The 21,026-nt window shown below is 42.9% G+C and overlaps 1 protein-coding gene across 1 annotated transcript in view; it reads left to right on the forward strand.

The window, feature by feature from the left end:
• Positions 1–21,026, forward strand: part of LOC117889108 (disintegrin and metalloproteinase domain-containing protein 20-like) — a 181,114-nt gene that overhangs the window by 122,963 nt on the left and 37,125 nt on the right. The window contains exon 11 of the mRNA XM_034792988.1: positions 14,201–14,384. Coding sequence (XP_034648879.1) covers positions 14,201–14,384 — 184 coding nt within the window. The remainder of the gene's footprint in view (positions 1–14,200; positions 14,385–21,026) is intronic.

The following is a 21,026-nucleotide window of genomic DNA, read 5'->3' on the forward strand; positions in this document are numbered from 1 at the left end:
GATTGGCGTCTCCCAAAGTCCACTGTCAGTTAAGTGTTTCTTGATTGGGCTCTTACTGAGAATAGTTCTTTCTCAAGAAGCTGACCAAATGCTTCACTGAGGCTATTTAGAATCAAACACATTGAGATACAAGTACATAGCCAATATTCATAACTTCAACTACAAAAATGGTACACACATACAGATAGCATAATTATAACCAGCAAATCATAACCTCTTCATAGACACCTCACAAGACAACCTTTGTACAATATTTGCTGCAGATATATAACCATGGTAGCAATAATGATCTTTGTAGTCACAATTTGTCAGTAAATTCACAACCACTTATACGTACATTCAGGTATGCATATAGAGCACAGTTCCTTATTCTACAGAGCGATGCTTACAACTTCCCCATTATGTGTTGGTGTTCAGTGTCTCAACTTTGAGCAGCATTTTGAAACACAAAATCTGACTGAAAAGTTAGATTTTAATTCACTGAGTAACAGATCTTTTCTTCCTAAAACATAATTTTGGGGATTCAATTTTAATAGCCTGCTCTATCTGCCTCACACGTCTCATCCTCTGTTAATGGAGGCTGAATAGCTGATCCTGCCAAGCTTCCCAATAAATGTTAATAATTTGTTTGTCTTCATTCATTTTGGTGACTACGTCTCTTTAATTTGTTGCTTTCTATAGGATTAGTTTAGTTCAGTCAGGATGCTCCCCAGTGAAGTGTCCTTTTTACCTTTTCTCACTCATTTAGAGCAGCACTAGGTGGAGATGTGCCCCCCAAGCTGCAGTGTGTCTTGTCTGCTTATTTTTTACCTGACAAGTAACATATGACCTATTTCACCTGCAGACTGAGTGGAATGTCCCTGCCACATAGTCACTCTCTGACTTCAGTTTCTTCTAAACTGCCAGGAGGTTAGTGTTATAGTTACAGGACTAGCAGCTCCTTTTATCTATGGGATGGAAAGGTGGTTGTGTGCCAATTAATTTTATCCCTAAAATTACTAAAATTTATTTAGAGACGAGGTGGGTGAGGAATACATATTTTATTGGACCAACTTCTGTTTGTCAAAGAAACAATCTTTCAAAAAGAAAAGCTCTTTGTAGCTCAAAACTTGTCTTTTTCACAAACGGAAATTGGTCCAATAAAAGATATTATGTCACCCACCTTATCTCTCACAATTCAGGGACCAATATGGCTACAACAACACTGCCAACAAAATACAATTATTTAGTCTAGAGCAGGGGTGGGCAAACTATGGCCCGTGGGCCACATACGTCCTGCCAGCCATTTTAATCCACCCCTCGAGCTCCTGCTGGGGAGCAGGGTCTGGGGCTTGCCCCACTCCAGCGCTCCAGCTGAGGAGCAGGGTCAGGGGCCATTTCATGCGGCTCCCGGAAGAAACAGCATGGCCCCCTCTGACTCCTACACATAGGGGCAGCCAGGGGGCTCTGTTCTGCATGCTGCCCCCGCCCCAAGCACCACCCCCGCAGCTCCCATTGGCCAGGAACCGCAGCCAATAGGAGCTGCACGAGCGGTGCCTGCGGACGGGACAGCACACAAAGCCCCGTGGCCGTGCCTCTGCATAGGAGACAGAGAAGGGACATGCCGCTGCTTCCAGGAGCCGCTTGAGGTAAATGCCGCCTGGAGCCTGCACCCCCAAGCCTCTCCCCGCACCCCAAACCCTGCCCCAGCCCTGAACCCCCTCCCACTCTCCAAACCCCTTGATCCCAGCCTGGAACACCCTCCTGCACCCCAAACTCCTCATCCCCATCACCACCCCAGAGCCTGCGCCCCCAGCCGGAGCACTCAACCCATCCCGCACTCCACCCTCCACCCCAGCCAGGAGCCCCCTCCCGCACCCCGAACTCATCATTTCTGGCCCCACCCCGGAGCCTGCACCCCCAACCAGAGACCTCACCCCCTCCTGCACCCCAACCCCAATTTTGTGAGCATTCATGGCCCGACATACAATTTCTATTCCCAGATTCATAGATTCTAGGATTGGAAAGGACCTCAAGAGGTCATCGAGTCCAGTCCTCTGCCCTCATGGCAGGACCAAATACTATCTAGACCATCCCTGATAGACATTTATCTAACCTACTCTTAAATATCTCCAGAGATTGAGATTCCACAACCTCCCTAGACAATTTATTCCAGTGTTTAACCACCCTGACAGTTAGGAACTTTTTCCTAATGTCCAACCTAAATCTCCCTTGCTGCAGTTTGAGCCGATTGCTTCTTGTTCTATCCTTAGAGGCTAAGGTGAACAAGTTTTCTCCTCCTCCTTAGGACACCCTTTTAGATACCTGAAAACTGCTATCATGTCCCCTCTCAGTCTTCTCTTTTCCAAACTAAACAAACCCAATTCTTTCAGCCTTCCTTCATAGGTCATGTTCTCAAGACCTTTAATCATTCTTGTTGCTCTTCTCTGGACCCTCTCCAATTTCTCCACATCTTTCTTGAAATGCGGTGCCCAGAACTGGACACAATACTCCAGCTGAGGCCTAACCAGAGCAGAGTAGAGCGGAAGAATGACTTCTCGTGTCTTGCTCACAACACACCTGTTAATACATCCCAGAATCATGTTTGCTTTTTTTGCAACAGCATCACACTGTTGACTCATATTTAGGTTGTGGTCCACTATAACCCCTAGATCCCTTTCTGCCGTACTCCTTCCTAGACAGTCTCTTCCCATTCTGTATGTGTGAAACTGATTTTTCCTTCCTAAGTGGAGCACTTTGCATTTGTCTTTGTTAAACTTCATCCTGTTTACCTCAGACCATTTCTCCAATTTGTTCAGATCATTTTGAATTATGACCCTGTCCTCCAAAGCAGTTGCAATCCCTCCCTGCAAACTTAATAAGCATACTTTCTATGCCAATATCTAAGTCGTTAATGAAGATATTGAACAGAGACTGTCCCAAAACAGACCCCTACGGAACCCCACTTGTTATGCCTTCCAGCAGGATTGGGAACCATTAATAACAACTCTCTGAGTATGGTTATCCAGCCAGTTATGCACTCACCTTATAGTAGCCCCATCTAAATTGTATTTGCCTAGTTTATCGATAAGAATATCATGCGAGACCGTATCAAATGCCTTACTAAAGTCTAGGTATACCACATCCACAGCTTCTCCCTTATCCACAAGACTCGTTATCCTATCAAAGAAAGCTATCAGATTGGTTTGACACGATTTGTTCTTTACAAATCCATGCTGGCTATTCCCTATCACCTTACCACCTTCCAAGTGTTTGCAGATGATTTCCTTAATTACTTGCTCCATTATCTTCCCTGGCACAGAAGTTAAACTAACTGGTCTGTAGTTTTCTGGGTTGTTTTTATTTCCCTGTTTATAGATGGGCACTATATTTGCCCTTTTCCAGTCTTCTGGAATATCTCCCATGATTTTCCAAAGATAATAGCTAGAGGCTCAGATACCTCCTCTATTAGCTCCTTTAGTATTCTAGGATGCATTTCATCAGGCCCTGGTGACTTGCAGGCATCTAACATTTGTAGAATGTTTTCTTGTTACCCTTTAATCTCATTTTTTGCCTTGGCTTTTCTAATTTTATCCCTACATACTTGTCTCATTTGTTTATATTAACCCTTTGTAATGTGACCTAGTTTCCACTTTTTCAGATTATTGAAGATCTCCTGATTGAGCCAAGGTCAAGGAATTTATTTTCTTTGGGTNGTACAATATTTGCTGCAGATATATAACAGTGGTTGCAACAATGATCTATGCGGTCACAGTTTGTCAGTAACTTCACAGCCACTTATACATACATTCAGGTATGCATATAGAGCACAGTTCCTTATTCTACACAGCGATGCTTACAACTTCCCCATTATGTGTTGGTACTCAGTGTCTCAACTTTGAGCAGCATTTTGAAACACAAAATCTGACTGAAAAGTTAGATTTTAATTCACTGAGGCTATGTCCTCACTATGGGGGGGGGGTCGATTTAAGATACGCAAATTCAGCTACGCGAATGGTGTAGCTGAATTCAACGTATCGGAGCCGACTTACCCCACTGTGAGGACGGCGGCAAATCGACTTCCGTGCCTCCCCCGTCGACGGCGCTTACTCCTACCTCCGCTGGTGGAGTAGAAGCGTCAATTCAGGGATCGATTGTCGCGTCCCAACGAGACGCGATAATTCAATCCCCGAGAGATCGATTTCTACCCGCTGATTCAGGCGGGTAGTATAGATCTGCCCTCAGTAACAGATCTTTTCTTCCTAAAACATAATTTTGGGGGTTCAATTTTTATAGCGTGCTGCCTCACGCGTCTCATCTTCTGTTAATGGAGGCTGAATAGCTGATCCTGCCAAGTTTCCCAATAAATGTTAATAATTAGATTGTCTTTATTCATTTTGGTGACTACGTCTCTTTAATTTGTTGCTTTCTATAGGATTAGTTTAGTTCAGTCATGATGCTCCCCAGTGAAGTGTCCCTTTTACCTTTTACTCATTTAGAGCAGCACTAGGTGGAGATGTGCCCCCCAAGCTGCAGTGTGTCTTGTCTGCTTATTTTTTACCTGACAAGTAACATATGACCTATTTCACCTGCAGACTGAGTGGAATGTCCCTGCCGCATAGTCACTCTCTGACTTCCGTTTCTTCTAAACTGCCAGGAAGTTAGTGTTATGGTTACAGGACTAGCAGCTCCTTTTATCTGTGGGATGGAAAGGTGGTTGTGTGCCAATTAATTTTATTCCTAAAATTACTAAAATTTATTTAGAGACGAGGTGGGTGAGGAACATATATTTTATTGGACCAACTTCTGTTTGTCAAAGAAACAATCTTTCAAAAAGAAAAGCTCTGTGTAGCTCAAAACTTATCTCTTTCAACAACAGAAATTGGTCCAATAAAAGATATTATTTCACCCACCTTATCTCTCACATATTCGGGGACCAATATGGTACAACAACACTGCCAACAAAATACAATTATTTAGTCTAGAGCAGGGGTGGGCAAACTATGGCCCGTGGGCCACATACGGCCTCCCAGCCATTTTAATCCGCCCCTCGAGCTCCCGCTGGGGAGCAGGGTCTGGGGCTTGCCCCACTCCAGCACTCCAGCTGGGGAGCAGGGTCAGGGGCCACTCCATGTGGCTCCTGGAAACAGCGCTATGGCCCCCCTCCGGTGCTCCAGCCGGAGAGCAGGGTCGGAGGCCGCTCCATCCGGCTCATGAAAGCAGAAGCATGGCCCCCTCTGACTCCTACACTTGCTGCCACCGCCCCAAGCACCACCCCCGCAGCTCCCATTGGCCAGGAACCGCGGCGAATGGAAGCTGCATGGGCGGTGCCTGTGGATGGGGCAGCATGCAAAGCCTGTGGCCGTGCCTCTGCATAGGAGACAGAGAAGGGACATGCCGCTGCTTCCAGGAGCCGCTTGAGGTAAACGCCGCCCGGAGCCTGCACTCCTGAGCCTCTCCCTGCACCCCAAACCCTGCCCCAGCCCTGATCCCCCTCCCATCCTCCAAACCCCTCAATCACAGCCTGGAACACCCTCCTGCACCCCATCCCCAGCACCACCCCAGAGCCTGCACCCTCAGCCAGAGCACTCAACCCACCCCGCACTCCATCCCCCGCCCCAGCCCGGAGCCCCCTCCCGCACCCTGAACTTGTAATTTCTGGCCCCACCCCAGAGCCCGCACCCCCAACCAGGGACCTCACCCCCTCCCATACCCCAACCCCAATTTTGTGAGCATTCATGGCCCTCCATACAATTTCTATTCCCAGATATGGCCCTCGGGCAAAAACGTTTGCCCACCCCTAGTCTAGAGAAACAAGGAATGGTATTCCAGGTTTTACTAATTGTTTCTCTTACTGCCAACTCAGAGATGTGATGTTCACTACTTTAGTCATAGGGATTCTTTTACATACTGTAGAACACACCATGATTTAAAATCAAACAAAATAATTAAAATTGTTAACTGTGGGTATTTTATTAAAGACCAGATAAACCAAACAAATGATAGAACACAGGTGAAAACCAATGTGTTATGTGTTTGGATTTAATAAGTCAACGTCAAATAACACCTCTGGAGCTTTATTTAAGTAAGACAATGAAGCACTACTCAATGCAGCACTATACAGAATACAGAAAAGGAAACATATGTACCAAATCTGAGACTGGAGAAATGAGGCAGCCTACTTGATTCCACGTCTGACTAACTCCCTAAATCTCATCTCTTATATACTGTTCAGAACAAAGAAAACTCCTCTCTCAAGTTTTATCTTTACATTGAATCAATAAGGCAATTGTAGTTGTAATTAATTTATCACTGCTAGCACTGTGACTACAGTTACCTCTTAATGCTTATACATGATTCCATACACTGCTGTTTTGCTGAAATATTGATTATAGAACACACCTTACATGTTCCTTTCTATTTAGTCAGTTACTAATTTTATTAATTACAGAACATTTATGAGCATCCATTTGCAATTAAACCATTTTATCCATTACTGCACACATCTATAATAACAGGTATCTCTTTATATACTGTGTTTACAGAAAAGAGAAAAAGAAAAGGAACTATTGACCATGGAATTTGCTTATCAGTTATGTTAACTTATAGACATTTATTCAACCATATACTATTTTATCAGGTACAAAAAACTTCTATCACCAAGTCATTATGACAGAAATCTATTAGAATAATTCCTGATGAGTTAAAAGCATACTTCAATCGATTATCTTCTCAATTAAAGAAAACACTTGCCCCCATAAATTACAAGTAGCTCCTTTCTGGACATTTCTGTAAGTTTCAGAAGATTTGAGAACAAAGGAGACAATCCATTATTTAATAACATGCTAAGGTCCAGCTAAAATTCACATTATTGATAACACCAATATTAGGATCAGCTAAAGTTCAGAGTAAAGAGCTGATAATAAAGTACAGGACTACTAATACAACAACATTCATTTGTCAAAAAAAAAATCCTCTGACATTAGAGTTTAGCAAGAAACTTTGGCTAACATAGAAAAGATTCTGGGATGTTTGGTCAAGAAATAAGGAGAATTTGACATAGTTAATATTAACCTTATTCTTCTTAACAAATGTTTATTTCTATTTCAATCTCTTCTGTATGTCTCTTTGTGGAGAACTTCTAAAAAAAGTTACATTCTTGAAAATCATAGGACTAGAAGGGACCTAAAGAGGTCGTCTAGTCCAGTCCCCTGCAATCATGGCAGGACCAAGTATTATCAAGACGAGGGGTCAGCAACCTATGGCCCACGTGCCAAAGGCGGCACAAGAGCCAATTTTTAGTGGCACTCTGCTGCCAACCGGAGTCCAGGCTGTCCACCCCGCTCAGCCAGGGCCTGCCCGGATGAATGGAACCCTTGGCCTGGCAGCGGGCTGAGTGGGACCAGCAGCCAGGATCCCGGCTGGCAAGAGCTGGCAGACAGAACCCCAGACCAGCAGCAGGCTGAGCCGCTCAGCCTGCTGATGGTCTGGGGTTATGTCCACCGTCCCCGCTCAGCCACTGCCGGTCTGGGGTTCTGGCCACCAGCCTGGAATACCAGCCGTTGGCCCCGCTCAGGCCACAGCCAGTCTGGGATTCTGGCCACTGTCTCCCTGCCAGCCGGGGTCCTGGCCACCAGCCCCGCTCAGCCCGTAGATGGTCTGGGGTTCCAGCCACCGGCTCTGTGCCACCCAGGGTCCTGGCCACTGACCCCGCTCAGCCCGCTGTTGGCCTGGGATACTAGCCGCCGGCCCCTCTCACCTTGTTGCACTATTATTTACTTTACATAAAATAATAGTTTAGTGTTATAATATAGACTTATAGAGAGAGACCTTCTAAAAACGTTAAAATGTATTACTGGCACGTGAAACCTTAAATTATAGTAAATAAATGAAGACTTGGCACCCCACTTCTGAAAGGTTACTGACCCCTCATCTAGGCCATAACTAACAAGTGTTTGTCTAACTTGCTCTTAAAAATCTCCAGTGATGGAGATTCCACAACCTCCCAAGGCAACTTATTCCAGTGCTTGACCACCCTGACAATTAGAAAGTTTTTCCTAATGTCCAAACTAAACTGTCCTTGCTGCAATTTAAGCCCAATGTTTCTTGTCCTATTCTCAGAGGTTAAGGAGAACAATTTTTCTCCCTCCTCCTTGTAACAATCTTTTATGTACTTGAAAACTGTTATGTCCCCTCAGTCTTTTCTTCTCCAGACTAAACAAACCCATTTTTTTCAATCTCCCCTCATGGATCATGTTTTCTAGATTTGTAATCCTTTTTGTTGCTTTTCTCTGGACTTTCTCCAATTAGTCCACATATTTCCTGAAATGTGGCACCCAGAACTGGACACAATACTCCAGTTGAGGCCTAATCAGTGCAGAGTAGAGTGGAAGAATTACATCTCATGTCTTGCTTACAACATTCCTACTAATACAGCTTAGAATGATTGGGGTTTTTTGCAACAGTGTTACACTGTTGGCTCATGTTTTGCTTGTGATCCACTATGGTCCCCAGATCCCTTTCTGCAGTACTCCTTCCTAGGCAGTCATTTCCCATTTTGTATGTGTGCAACTAATGGTTCCTTCCTAAGTGGCGTACTTTGCATTTGTCCTTATACAATTTCATCCTATTTACCTCAGACCGTTTCTTTAAGTTTGTCCAGATCATTTTGAATTTTAATCCTACCCTCAAAAGCAGTTTCAACCCTTCCCAGCTTGGTATCACCCACAAACTTTATAAGTGTACTCTCCATGCCATTATCTAAAGCATTTATGAAGATCTTGAACAGAACTGGTCCCAGAACTGATCCCTTCAGGACTCCACTTGATATGCCCTTCCAGCTTGTCTGTGAACCACTGATAACTGCTTTCTGGGAATGGTTATACAACCAGTTATGCACCCACCTTATAGTAGCTCCATCTAAGTTGTATTTCCCTAGTTTGTTTATCAGAATGTCATGTGAGACCATATCAAAAGCCTTACTAAAGTCAAGATATACCACATCTACCCCTTCCCCCCATCCACAAGGCTTGTTACCCTGTCAAAGAAAGCTATTAGGTTGGTTTGACTTGATTTGTTCTTGACAAATCTATGTTGACTGTTACTTATCACCTTATTATCTTCTACATGTGTGCAAATTGATTGCTTGTTTATTTGCTCCATTATCTTTCCGGGTAATGAAGTTAAGATGACAGGTCTGCAATTCCCAATTTGTTCTTATTTTCCTTTCTATAGACGGGCACTATATTTGCATTTTTCCAGTCCTCTGGTATCTCTCTCGTCTTCCATGGCTTTTCAAAGATAATCACTATTGGCTCAGCTATCTCCTCAGTAAGCTCCTTGAGAATTTCATGATATATTTCATCAGGCCCTGCTGACTTGAAGACATCTAACTTGTCTAAGTAATTTTTAACTTCTTCCTTCCCTATTTTAGCATCTGAGCCTACCTCATTTTTACTGGCATTAACTATGTTAGACGTCTAATCGCTACTAGCCTTTTTGGTGAAAACTGAAACAAAAAAGTCATTTAGCACTTCTGCCATTTCCACATTTTCTGTTATTGTTCCCCCCACTATCATTGAGTAACAGGCCTACTCAGTCCTTGGTCTTTCTCTTGCTTCTAGTGCATTTGTACAATGTTTTCGTGTTACCCTTTAATCTCATTTTTTGCCTTGGCTTTTCTAATTTTATCCCTACATACTCGTCTCATTTGTTTATATTAACCCTTTGCAATGTGACCTAGTTTCCACTTGAAGATCTCCTGATTGAGCCAAGGTCAAGGAATTTATTTTCTTTGGGTNTCCTGTGGTCAAGGAAGCCAAAGCCCTCTTGGCAACACCATAACCTCGCAGTCAGGCATTCACATCCAGGATCCATCAGTCTCTGTCTGGGCCCCTACACTTGACCAAAAAAAAAATCAAAGAGAACACCACCTATGCCCCCAACTCTTTCACCCTTACTCCCAGAGCCCCGTAGTCTGATTTGCTCAGGGTCATACCTCGCAGTAGTGCCCACATAAACAAATAGTACAGGGTAGTAGTCAGAGGCCCGGACGATCCTTGACAATCCCAATCTATGATTCTGGCCCTTGGAAGGCAGCATAACTCCCAGGATGCCATGTCAGGGCGACAAATTGGTGCCTCTGTCCCCCTGAGAAGAGTCACCAAACACCACTACCCTCTGTTTCCTCCTGGGAGTGGTAGCTGCAATCCTCCCAGCCTTAGGGGTACATGGCTTTTCCTCCTCCACCTTTGGGGGGATTCCTCATCACTGGTTGCCAGGGCAGTATAAAGGTTCTTCATCACTGTGATCGGTGGGATTGGAGTAGGGGTGGAGCACTGCCTGTTGCCATAAGTAACCAAAATCCAGTGTCCTCCCTGTGACAGAGCCATATCCTCCTCCCCCGGTGGCATGACAGCAGTCCTCTCTAGCTGGATAGCTTTCTCAGCCTTGAACGTCTCTATATGAATATTCTCAGTGAATTCCTCATGGGCATGGATGGAATGCCTCAGCCTAGCCACCTACTCCTGTAACTCTTCCACCTGCTTTCTGCAAGATTCCACCAACANTTGAAGATCTCCTGATTGAGCCAAGGTCAAGGAATTTATTTTCTTTGGGTCTATTACAAAACAAAGACCTCAGTCCTTCGGGATTAGGAAGTACCAGGAATACACTGTACTCCCCTGTACTATGACCACTGCTTCCTGAAGAGAGAACTTCTGTTCTCAGGCTTACATGACAGTTGGCTCTGAATTGGGATTATGATAAAGGGAGAGATTTGAGTTGGATAGGGTATCTACTGTGTATTATTTCTAATAATAATCACTACGGGATTATAGTACTCTGCCATGTCATGTCTATGATAGATAGTCTTCAAATGGGGTAGGTAAGAAATGTTTTAAAATTGGTCTGCACTTCTCGGACTCAGGCTACAAGTTTCATATGAGGGCTGTTTCAGATGTTGACCCTGGGGTTTGTTTACCCTTTGCAAAGTGCTTAAGATCTTCTGCTTTGCTTTCCTGAGCAGTCAGATAGTTTGCTCTTGTGCCCTTAATAATGTCTCTTTGAAAAACTGCCAACTTTTCTATTGTTTTTCCCTTTAGACTTGCTTCCCAGTTGATCTTACCTACCAACTCCTTTATTGTGCTGTTTTCCCTCCTACCATTCCTTAGAATCATGAACTCTACCATTTCATGTTCACTTTCATCTAAAAATCTATGTGACAGGGGATGGATCACTTGATGATCACCTGTTCTGTTCATTCCCTCTGGGGCACCTAGTATTGGCCACTTTTGAAAGAAAGGATACTGGACTAGATGGACCTTTGGTCTGAGCCAGCATGGTCATTCTTGTGTTTTTATGTCAGCTGCCTTCCACTTCAAAATTCTCAACCCTTTCCTCCCTATTTATCAAAATCAAATCTAGAACAGCCTCTCCCCTTATCCCTGCTGTAATGGCCCATGTGCCCCCAGATTCTGACCCTTCTCCCAGGTCTCCATGTTTTTGACTTATTTGTGGGCTTTTGTCACCTGCCCCGTCAAACCTAATTTAAAGTTCTGCTCGCTAGGATAGCCAGTCTGTATCCAAATATATTCCTCCCCTTCCTTGATACCCCATTTCTGCTTAGCCGTCTTTCTTCCCAGAATAGCATCCTGTGGTCAAGGAAGCCAAAGCCCTCTTGGCAACACCATAACCTCACAGTCAGGCATNAATGATTCCTTTTATCTTCCTGAGTTGGGTGAGGGAGTTGCTTATATATTGTTAAATAATTAAATAATCCCCCACTAATATAAATATTCTATACTTTAAATGGCTTCTTGTATTATTAATCAGTTTAGTAGTTTATATTATTAGATTCCATACTGGTACATACAACATTTTACCATTGACATAGCAATGATATTAGGAAATTATATTAGAAACTTTGCATTTAGATAACATATATACAAGCATGCATTTCAGAAAGCTGTTTGTAAGAAATAAACAAAAGGTTTATAACTTTTCTAACTATATATGTTTTTTAAAGGCTTTTCTTTGAAAAAAAAGAGAAAGGAAAGGGTTCACTTTATGCTTAGAGAACACATCCCTACATTCCTCTATGGAATATCCTGAATAAAGAACATCATCACATTCTGTTACATGACCAAGTTTTCCTAAAATATCTTCTTTACAGTGTTTGTTTTCTTGAGATAAGGATTTATTTCTATACCAATCTGGTAATCATATATCAGGCAGATGTGTCCTGGTGTTGATAAGACATTCTTTTTACTTAGTTCCTTTTTACACCAAATGGTGTTTACCAGTTGCTGTTTTCAGAATTAAAATTCCTATCAAATATTACATAGAAAGCACCCATCACAACAACCATGTTTACATCTATAACCAAAAAAAAAAAAATAGTAAGAAATTGGCATAGAAAGTTAAAGCAAAATAAAATTCAAAATGGAGTTTTACTGAGTTTGTATATAACCTGTTGGGAGTCATAAATATGGTCTTCTCTCCCTTGACACTGGGGGACTTATCCTCAGGATGACAGAAAGCAGAAGCCTCTTGGAATTTCTTTGATTAGTTTGAGCACCTCATAACATAACTAACTAAAAACACTACACTGCACCTTCTCTGAGCTATGAGGAGCAGAAAGGGCTGAAGTGCTGGTTTGTAGCAAGCAGGATAGGGGTTTCAGGAGAAGTTGGCTGTTGTCCAAGACTATAGGCTCTATTTCTTAAATGACTCTTCAAACCCCTTCCTTTCTTCCCTGAGAACTTGCTTCCACTCCTTCTGCTTCTTCTTACCACACCATTAACCTCTGATTCCCCAGCTGCCCACACAGTCCAAAAAGATCACATAGAATCATTGAAATGTTGGGCTGGAACAGTCCTTGGGACATCATCTAATCCACCCCCTCGTGTTGATGCAGGGCCAACTAAATCTAGACCATCCCTGATAGGTGTTTGTGTAACTGGTTCTTAAAAGCCTTCAATGACAGGGAATCTACAACCTCCCTTGGAAGCCTGTTCCAGTGCTAGACTACCTTTATAGTTAGGGCCCTACCAAATTCACGGCCATGAAAAATGCATCACAGACCGTGAAATCTGGTCTTCTGTGTGATTTTACCCTATATTATACAGATTTCATCGGGGAGACCAGCGTTGCTCAAGTTGGGGGTCCTGACCCAATAGGGAGTTGTACGGGGGTATCAAGGTTATTTTAGGGGGGTTGTGGTATTGCCACCCTTACTTCTGTGCTGCCTTCAGAGCTGGGTGGCCAGAGAGTGGTGGCTGTTCGCTGTGTAACCAGCTCTGAAGGTGATGCCCTGCTAGCATACTATATCATGCCACCCTTAATTCTGCTCTGCTGCTTTCAGAGCTGGGTGGTCGGAGACTGGCAGTTGCTGACTGAGGGCCTGGCTCTGCAAGCAGCAATGCAGAAGTAAGAGTGGCAATAACAAGCCATGCCATCCTTACTTCCGCAGTGCTGCTGGAGACAGCTCTGGCTTCAAAGCTAGGCTCCCGGCCAGAAGCCACCACTCTCCAGCTTCCCAGCTCTGAAGGCAACACCGCCACCTCTAGCAGTGCAGAAATAAGGCTAGCAGTACTGCAATCCTCCCTACAAATAACCTTGTAATCCCCCTCCCCAACAAGTCCTTTTTTGGTCAGGACCCCTACAATTACAACACAATAAAATTTTAGATTTAAATAGCTGAAATCATGAAATTTACTATTTTTAAAATCCATGACTGTGAAATTGACCAAAATGGACCATAAATTTGATAGGACTCTATTTATAGTTTTTCCTAATAGCTGACCTAAATCTCCCTCGCTGCAGATTAAGCCCATTACTTCTTGTCCTACCTTGTAGTGGACATGGAGGACAGTGATCAACTGTTCTCCGTGTATAACAGCCCTTAACATTGTGGAAGACAGTTTTCAGGTCCCCCTTTTCCCTCCCCTCCCTGCAGCTTGCTTTGCTTAGTGCTAAACATACCCAGTTATTTTAATCTATCCTTCATAGGTCAGCTTTTTAAAAACCTTTTATCATTTTTCTTGTTCTCCTCTGAACTCTCCAATTTGTCTACATCTTTTTTAAAGTGTGGCTTCCAAAACTGGACACATACTCTAGGCGAGGCCTCACCAATACCATCATGCACCACAACTCTCACACAGAGTACTTCAAATCTCATATAAACCTTTAAGCAACTGTTCTTGTTATTTTTTTCTTTCAGAGATGTCTTGTGTGGAAGACTGCAGTGTGTTAATGTTAAAAAAATACCTCAAATGAAAAGTCTTGGGTCCATAGTTCAAACTCCAGTTGATGATATCTTGTGTTGGGGTACAGAATTTCATGCTGGGAGGGACATGGTGGATGTTGGCTCAGTGAGAGATGGCACAGCATGTGGCGATAACAAGGTACTGTAGTAAGTATAGTTAGATTTGTGAATGGGGTGGAACAGCGATTAAATGGAGAGGGAGGCCTTGAACTCTTTCTCCCCAGTTCAGGTTTCTTTCTGTCCCCTTGCCTGAAAAGCCTGAGATAGCCCTAGAAGGACACCCTGTTCTCACCCCCAAGCAGCATGTGTTCTATTTCTTTTTAAGCAGTGGATGGAGAAATGGTAAGTAGGGGTCTGGGGTTCACTGCACTTTTAAAAATTCCCCCAAAGGGCCTTTAAAAATCTGTCCCTAGATGTATTTGTGACGTTGTGCAGTCGATATGGTTTTATAAAAACATAATAAGTGAATATAATGTAACTGGAATATGCTTCATGCAAAAGGTCTCTTGTAAGGTATCATTACAAAGCTTAAAATCTACTGAGTATGATCATCCTATTTGTATAAATGTACCACTCTTGTATCTAAAACTAGAAATATGAAATATAATTCTGAGAGCCTGTTGTAATTATGCAAAGTGTGGGCCATTAATGGTGGATTGGAATCTTGATGATTCCCATTAACCAGGACCATTGTCTGCAGATGGCTGTGTTTACGTGTTAGTCTTCCTGTATATGTATGTGCTGGCAAGTGGATAATGAAGTCTTTCAGTGACATGTGATCATGTCACCTGACCTGGAATCTATCTTTAACCTGGTGCTTTTCCAGTGGTGGGCGGGGGGGGGGGGGGGAAAAAACCCAGAGGGAAAAAGGGTTCCCGCCTTATGCAAAAGATATATAAAGGGGTGGAAGAGAACAAGAGGGGGGGAGGAGCCATCATGAAGAATCCCCTACCTACCACCTGAGCTGGAACAAGAGCTGTACCAGGGGAAAGAATTGTGCCCAGGCCTGGGAAGTGTCCAGTCTGAGAAAAACCTTACTGAAGCATCTCTGAGGGTGAGATTATCTGTATTCAGTTTGATTAGACATAGATTTGCGTATTTTATTTTATTTTATTTTATTTTGCTTGGTGATTTACTTTGTTCTGTCTGTTACTACTTGGAACCACTTAAATCCTACTTTCTGTATTTAATAAAATCACTTTTTATTCACTAACTCAGAGTATGTATTAATACCTGGGGGAGCAAACAACTGTGCATATCTCTCTATCAGTGTTACAGAGGGTGAACAACTTATGAGTTTGCCCTGCATAAGCTTTATGCAGGGTAAAACGGATTTATTTGGGTTTAGACCCCATTGGGAGTTGGACATCTGAGCGCTAATGACAAGCACACTTTTGTGAGCTGTTTCAGGTAAACTTGCAGCTTTGGGACAAGTGATTCAGACCCTGGGTCTGTGTTGGAGCAGATGAGAGTGTCTGGCTCAGCAAGACAGGGTGCTGGAGTCCTGATCTGGCAGGGAAAACAGGAATAGAAGTAGTCTTGGTACATTAGGTGTCAGCTCCCAAGGGGGTTTCTATGATCCAACCCATCACAGCATTCTTCCCTCCTGAAGTTTCTAAACTGTCTGAATCCATCTTCATTTGCTCAGTATATGCCAGAGCATGACGAAAAAGACAATATTCTCTAGGAAAAATGTTTTTTAACAAAAAGTTCATCTTGCAATATTCTATGAGTATAGTTAGACTTGAATTAAGTCTTCTCTGCCTGGATATCTGTCTGGGTTTGAACTACAAATCTAGATGCAAAATCCTTAAGTGTTAAAAAATAGTGGATGCAAAAGAGCATACAATATGGACAGACTTCCAACTGGACAGATATCCAACTGGAACAAATAGACCCAGTTGGGGTCTGGGGTCTATTTGTTCCATCACATGTAAAGATACAACTGATGGGATGACCGGGTCCCATGTTATTCTTCCATTGGGTGGGTATACAGGAGTTTATCCACCTAATTAGCTACTTTATATGTCCACTCTGAATGTATTTTTATTTTGATATCAATCCAGTCTCCTAGGTGCATAGTACACACATCTCAGGTTAAATAAGTAAATCCATTTTTTCATGTCTGAATATTGATAACAGACATTGTAGCAGAATATTCTGAAGCCTTCAATATCCACTGTAGCTGAGTATTTAAAAGAGCTTTTTAAAGTCTGCCTTAAAAATGGGGGAAAAATCCAGGAAATTTAAAAATAACACCATTTCTCCTTCAGATACTGACCCTGCTCGCGCTCCACTTCCAGTGGCTCATGTGCCTTTGATCAGAGATTTTCAGTAGCAGTATTTGTTTCGCCCTCACATATGCTACAGACATCGTCAAGCCCCATACTGAGGCTATATAGAGTTACGGGAGCAAACCACTCCCAGTTCCTTCTCAGCTTCCTCTCCCTGAAATGAAGGGTCTGTCATGCCCATTGCTTTGCCCAAAGCTTAGCTTTAGCATCCTCTAGTGTTTAGTTTAGTGTGGTTATTGATTTCTACTTTAAGTATTATATTCTAATTTCTTTACTTCATTTGAGGGTTATTTTTCCAATCCGTATCCCTTCTCTTCCCCTCCTCCCTACCTGCGAGTTTCCCCTTGGCAATTGTAACAAGGGTATGGCAGGGTCTCTAGGATTCAAGCACTGCCTCACCTGCTGGGAATCTATCCCGATCAGTGGTGGTCACTCATTTCCAGTGCATTTGTTGTCTGGGGGACATGCATATCTCACAAAAGTGCNGACAAATCTGAGGAACTGTCCTGGACTGAGGTGTCAGTAGAGGTGGTTTTGGAACAAATTGATAAATTAAACAGTAATAAGTCATCAGGACCAGATGGCATTCACCCAAGAGTTCTGAAGGAACTCAAATATGAAATTATGTAACCTGTCATTCAAATCAGTTCATGTAACAGATGACTGGATGAAAGATAAATATGATGCCAATTTTTTTAAAAGGTCCCAGTGGCTATCCTGGCAATTACAGTTCAGTAAGCCTAACTTCAGTACCTGGCAAACTGGTTGAAACTATAGAAAAAAAACAAAATTATCAAATACATAGATTAACACAATTTGTTGTGGAAGAGTCAACACGGCTCTTGTAAAGGAAAATCTTGTGTCACCAACGTATTAGAATTCTTTTGAGGTCAACAAACATATGCACAAGAGTGATTGAATGGATATAGTGTATTTGGACTTTCACTAATCCTTTGAAAAGGTGACTCACCAAGGCACTTAAGCAAAGTAAGGAGTCACGGGGTAAGAGGGAAGAGCCTGTCATGGATCAGTAACTGGTTAAAAGTCAGGAAACAAGGGTAGGAATAAATGGTCAGTATCCTCAGGGGGGAGGGATAGCTCAGTGGTTTGAGCATTGGCCTGCTAAACCCAGGGTTGTGAGTTCAATCCATGAGGGGGCCATTTAGGGAACTGGGGCAAAAATCTGTCTGGGGATTGCTCCTGCTTTGAGCAGGGGGTTGGACTAGATCACCTCCTGAGGTCCCTTCCAACCCTGATATTCTATGATTCAGAATGGACAGAATTTAGTAGCGGTGTTCCTCTGGGATCTGTTCTGGGACTGGTGCTGCTCAACATATTCATAAATGATCTGAAAAAAAGGGGTAAACAGTGCAGTGAAAACAGATGCAGAAAATCCCTTTAGCTTCTCTGCAATGGCCTTATCTTGAGTGCTCTTTTAGCACCTCGATCATCCAGTGGCCCCACTGACAGTTTGGCAGGCTTCCTGCTTCTGATGTACTTTTTTTTATGCTATATAGTTTTTGAGCCTTTTGCTAGTTGCTCTTCAAATTCTTTTCTGACCTGCCTAATTACTTTTTGCACTTGACTTGCCAGAATTTATGCTCCTCTCTATTTTCTTCAGCAGGATTTAACTTCCAATTTTAAATGGTGTCTTTTAGCCTCTAACCCACCTCTTTTACTCTCTTGTTTTTAGTCATGGTGGCATTTTTTTTTATCCTCTTACTACTTTGTTTTAATTTGGGTATGCATTTAATTTGAACCTCTATTCGAGTCTTTTTAGAAAGTTCCCATGCAGCTTGCAGGCATTTCACTCTTGTGACTGTTCCTTTTAATTTCCATTTAACTTGCTTCCTCATTCTTTTTGTAGTTCCCTTTTTTGAAGTTAAGTATTAGTGTTGGGTTTCTTTTATTACCTCCTCCCCCACCCCACATAACACGGATGTTAAATTTAATTATATAATGCTCGCTATTTACAAGCGTTTCAGCTATATTCATCTATTGGACCAGATCCTATGTGCCACTTAGGACTAAATCAAGAATTGCCTCTCCTCTGGTGGGTTCTAGGAGTAGCTGCTCTAAGAAGCAGTCATTAATGGTGTCTAGAAATTTTCTCTCTGCAGACTGCCCTAAAGTGACATGTTCCCAATTAAAATGGGCATAGTTGAAATCCCCCATTATTATTACATTTTCTATTTTTATAACGTCTGTAATCTCTGGGAGCATTTCACAATCACCATCACTATCCTGGTCCAGGTAGTTTATTCCTACTGCTGTACTCTTATTATTCAAGCATTAGTTGTCGTCATCATTCCATCAAGTTTCTGTGATGGCTATTATAGCAATATCCTTATTGAATACCAGGCATTCACTCATCTTAGTATTTAGATTTCTAGTGTTTGTATACAAGCACTTTTAAAATTTGTCACTTTTTAGTTGCCTGCCTTTATGTGATGTAATGGAATGGGTCTCTTTTTTTTTCATTTGACTGTTTCTCTTCAGTTCCTCTATATACTTTATCAACATCCTCTTTTCTAGGATGTAGATATCCTCCATTACTGGATGTCTGTCCATACTGTGTGCTCCTGTACATCTGTTGGCTTCCTCCCAGGCCTTAGTTTAAAAGCTCCTGTAAAAGCTTTTTAATTTTACATGCAAGCAATCTGGTTCAATTTTGGTTTAGGTGGACCTCATCTTTCCTGTATCGTGTGCATCTTTCCCAAAGGTTCTCCAGTTCCTAATAAGCCTAAACTCCTGCTCCCTATATCGTCATCTCATCCATGCATTGACACCCTTCCATTTTGCCTGTCTAATTGACCCTGCACATCGAACTGGAAAGATTTCAGAGAATGCTACCATGGAGATCCTGGACTTCAATATCTTACCTAGAAGCCTAAATGTGGCCTCCAGGCTCTTCCTCCTTTCCCTATGTCATTAATACCTACATGTATCACAACCACCAGCTCCTCCCCAGCACTGTATATAATACTGTCTAGATTGGGTGAGGGATAGCATTGGTGGTTTCAGCATTGGCCTGCTAAATCCACGGTTATGAGTTCAATCCTTGAGGGGACCATTTAGGGAACTGGGGTAAAAATCTGTCTGGGGATTGGTCTTGCTTTGAGCAGCAGGTTGGACTCAATGACTTCCTGAGGTCCCTTCTAACCCTGATGTCTCAATAAATCCACAGCCTTCACACCCAGCAGGCAATTCACCAAATGATTCTCCCAGTCATCACAAAGCCAACTATTTATGTTTCTAATGTTTGAATCCCCCATTATTATCACCTGTCTCTTCCTAATAACTGGGATTCCCTCCCGAGAGGTATCCTCAGTGTGAGAGGATGCCATGATATGGAAGGAAGGTGCCCACTCTGGGACCATTTCCCTCTGTTCCAGTTTGATATTCTCCTTCCAAGATTTTCATCCTCCTAAACACTACAGAGGCTGTCAGACTGGGGCGGGGACCACTCTGCTGTGTCCCAGAAAGGCTTATATGTGTACTTCTGTCTCCCTTAACTCCTCCAGTTCAGCCTCTCTGGTTTCAAGAGCCAGTACTCACTCTCTGAGGCCATGACCTATTTGCACCTGATGCACACATATGCTACCTGCCCACAAGGTAATCCTACATGCTGAATTCAATGCAATAAACTGGATAGTCCCACTCTCCTGCTGGACTTCTGCATGCATTCTTTTTACTCCTGCAGCTTTTTTCTNTGGTCACTCATTTCCAGTGCATTTGTTGTCTGGGGGACATGCATATCCCACAAAAGTGCAATATTTGTTCAACTTTTAAAAGCATAGCTAGAAAAATATAGGGAAATTAGTCTCAGACTCCTTATGATGGAACACTTCCTTTACCTTGGATCCAGGCCAAGATACCTGCCCCGTACATCAGTCTCTGAGCAAGTATAGTACAGCATTAACTTTCACACCTCGTTCATCCAGAGTTTCATGGCAAAAGACATCAGAGGGTACTAGGAAGGGCCCCAAGAAGAGAAGTTAGAGTTCTCCTCATAAAAAGTCTGTTTCAAAAAAGCCTCTGTGTCCTCAGAAATCAAATCAGAGATCTCATGTCCTAGACTGGGTACTGCTTAGGTTCCAGGCTCCTAAGTACTCCGAGCTCTTCAAAGAGCTATGGTACCAAGCATACCTCGGTACTACCTAAGCATAACTGCATCAGCAGAGATTTTAAACATTTGGCTTTCAGAAAGGCTGCATTGACAGAGCTTCCTGTGCTACTCTCGGTAGCTAGACAAGTGACCCAGACTCGTTCGGGACTGACGAAGTCTAACCAGACATCTCATGCTGCTTCAGTACCTCCAAAGCACTTGACAACTTCTGTAATGACAGCTTCCACCAGGCGGGACCTCTCAAAGCAAGCTCCACTCTAGTGAAAACTCATTCATTCTCTATGCAAATCCACCTGGTACTGCAGAAGTTTAGATATTCAAGAGACTTGTTGGTCTCAGACAAGCTGAAGTCTCCCAC

This window comes from Trachemys scripta, chromosome 1 (assembly GCF_013100865.1).
Source record: "Trachemys scripta elegans isolate TJP31775 chromosome 1, CAS_Tse_1.0, whole genome shotgun sequence".
In the NCBI taxonomy this organism is placed as follows: domain Eukaryota; kingdom Metazoa; phylum Chordata; order Testudines; family Emydidae; genus Trachemys; species Trachemys scripta.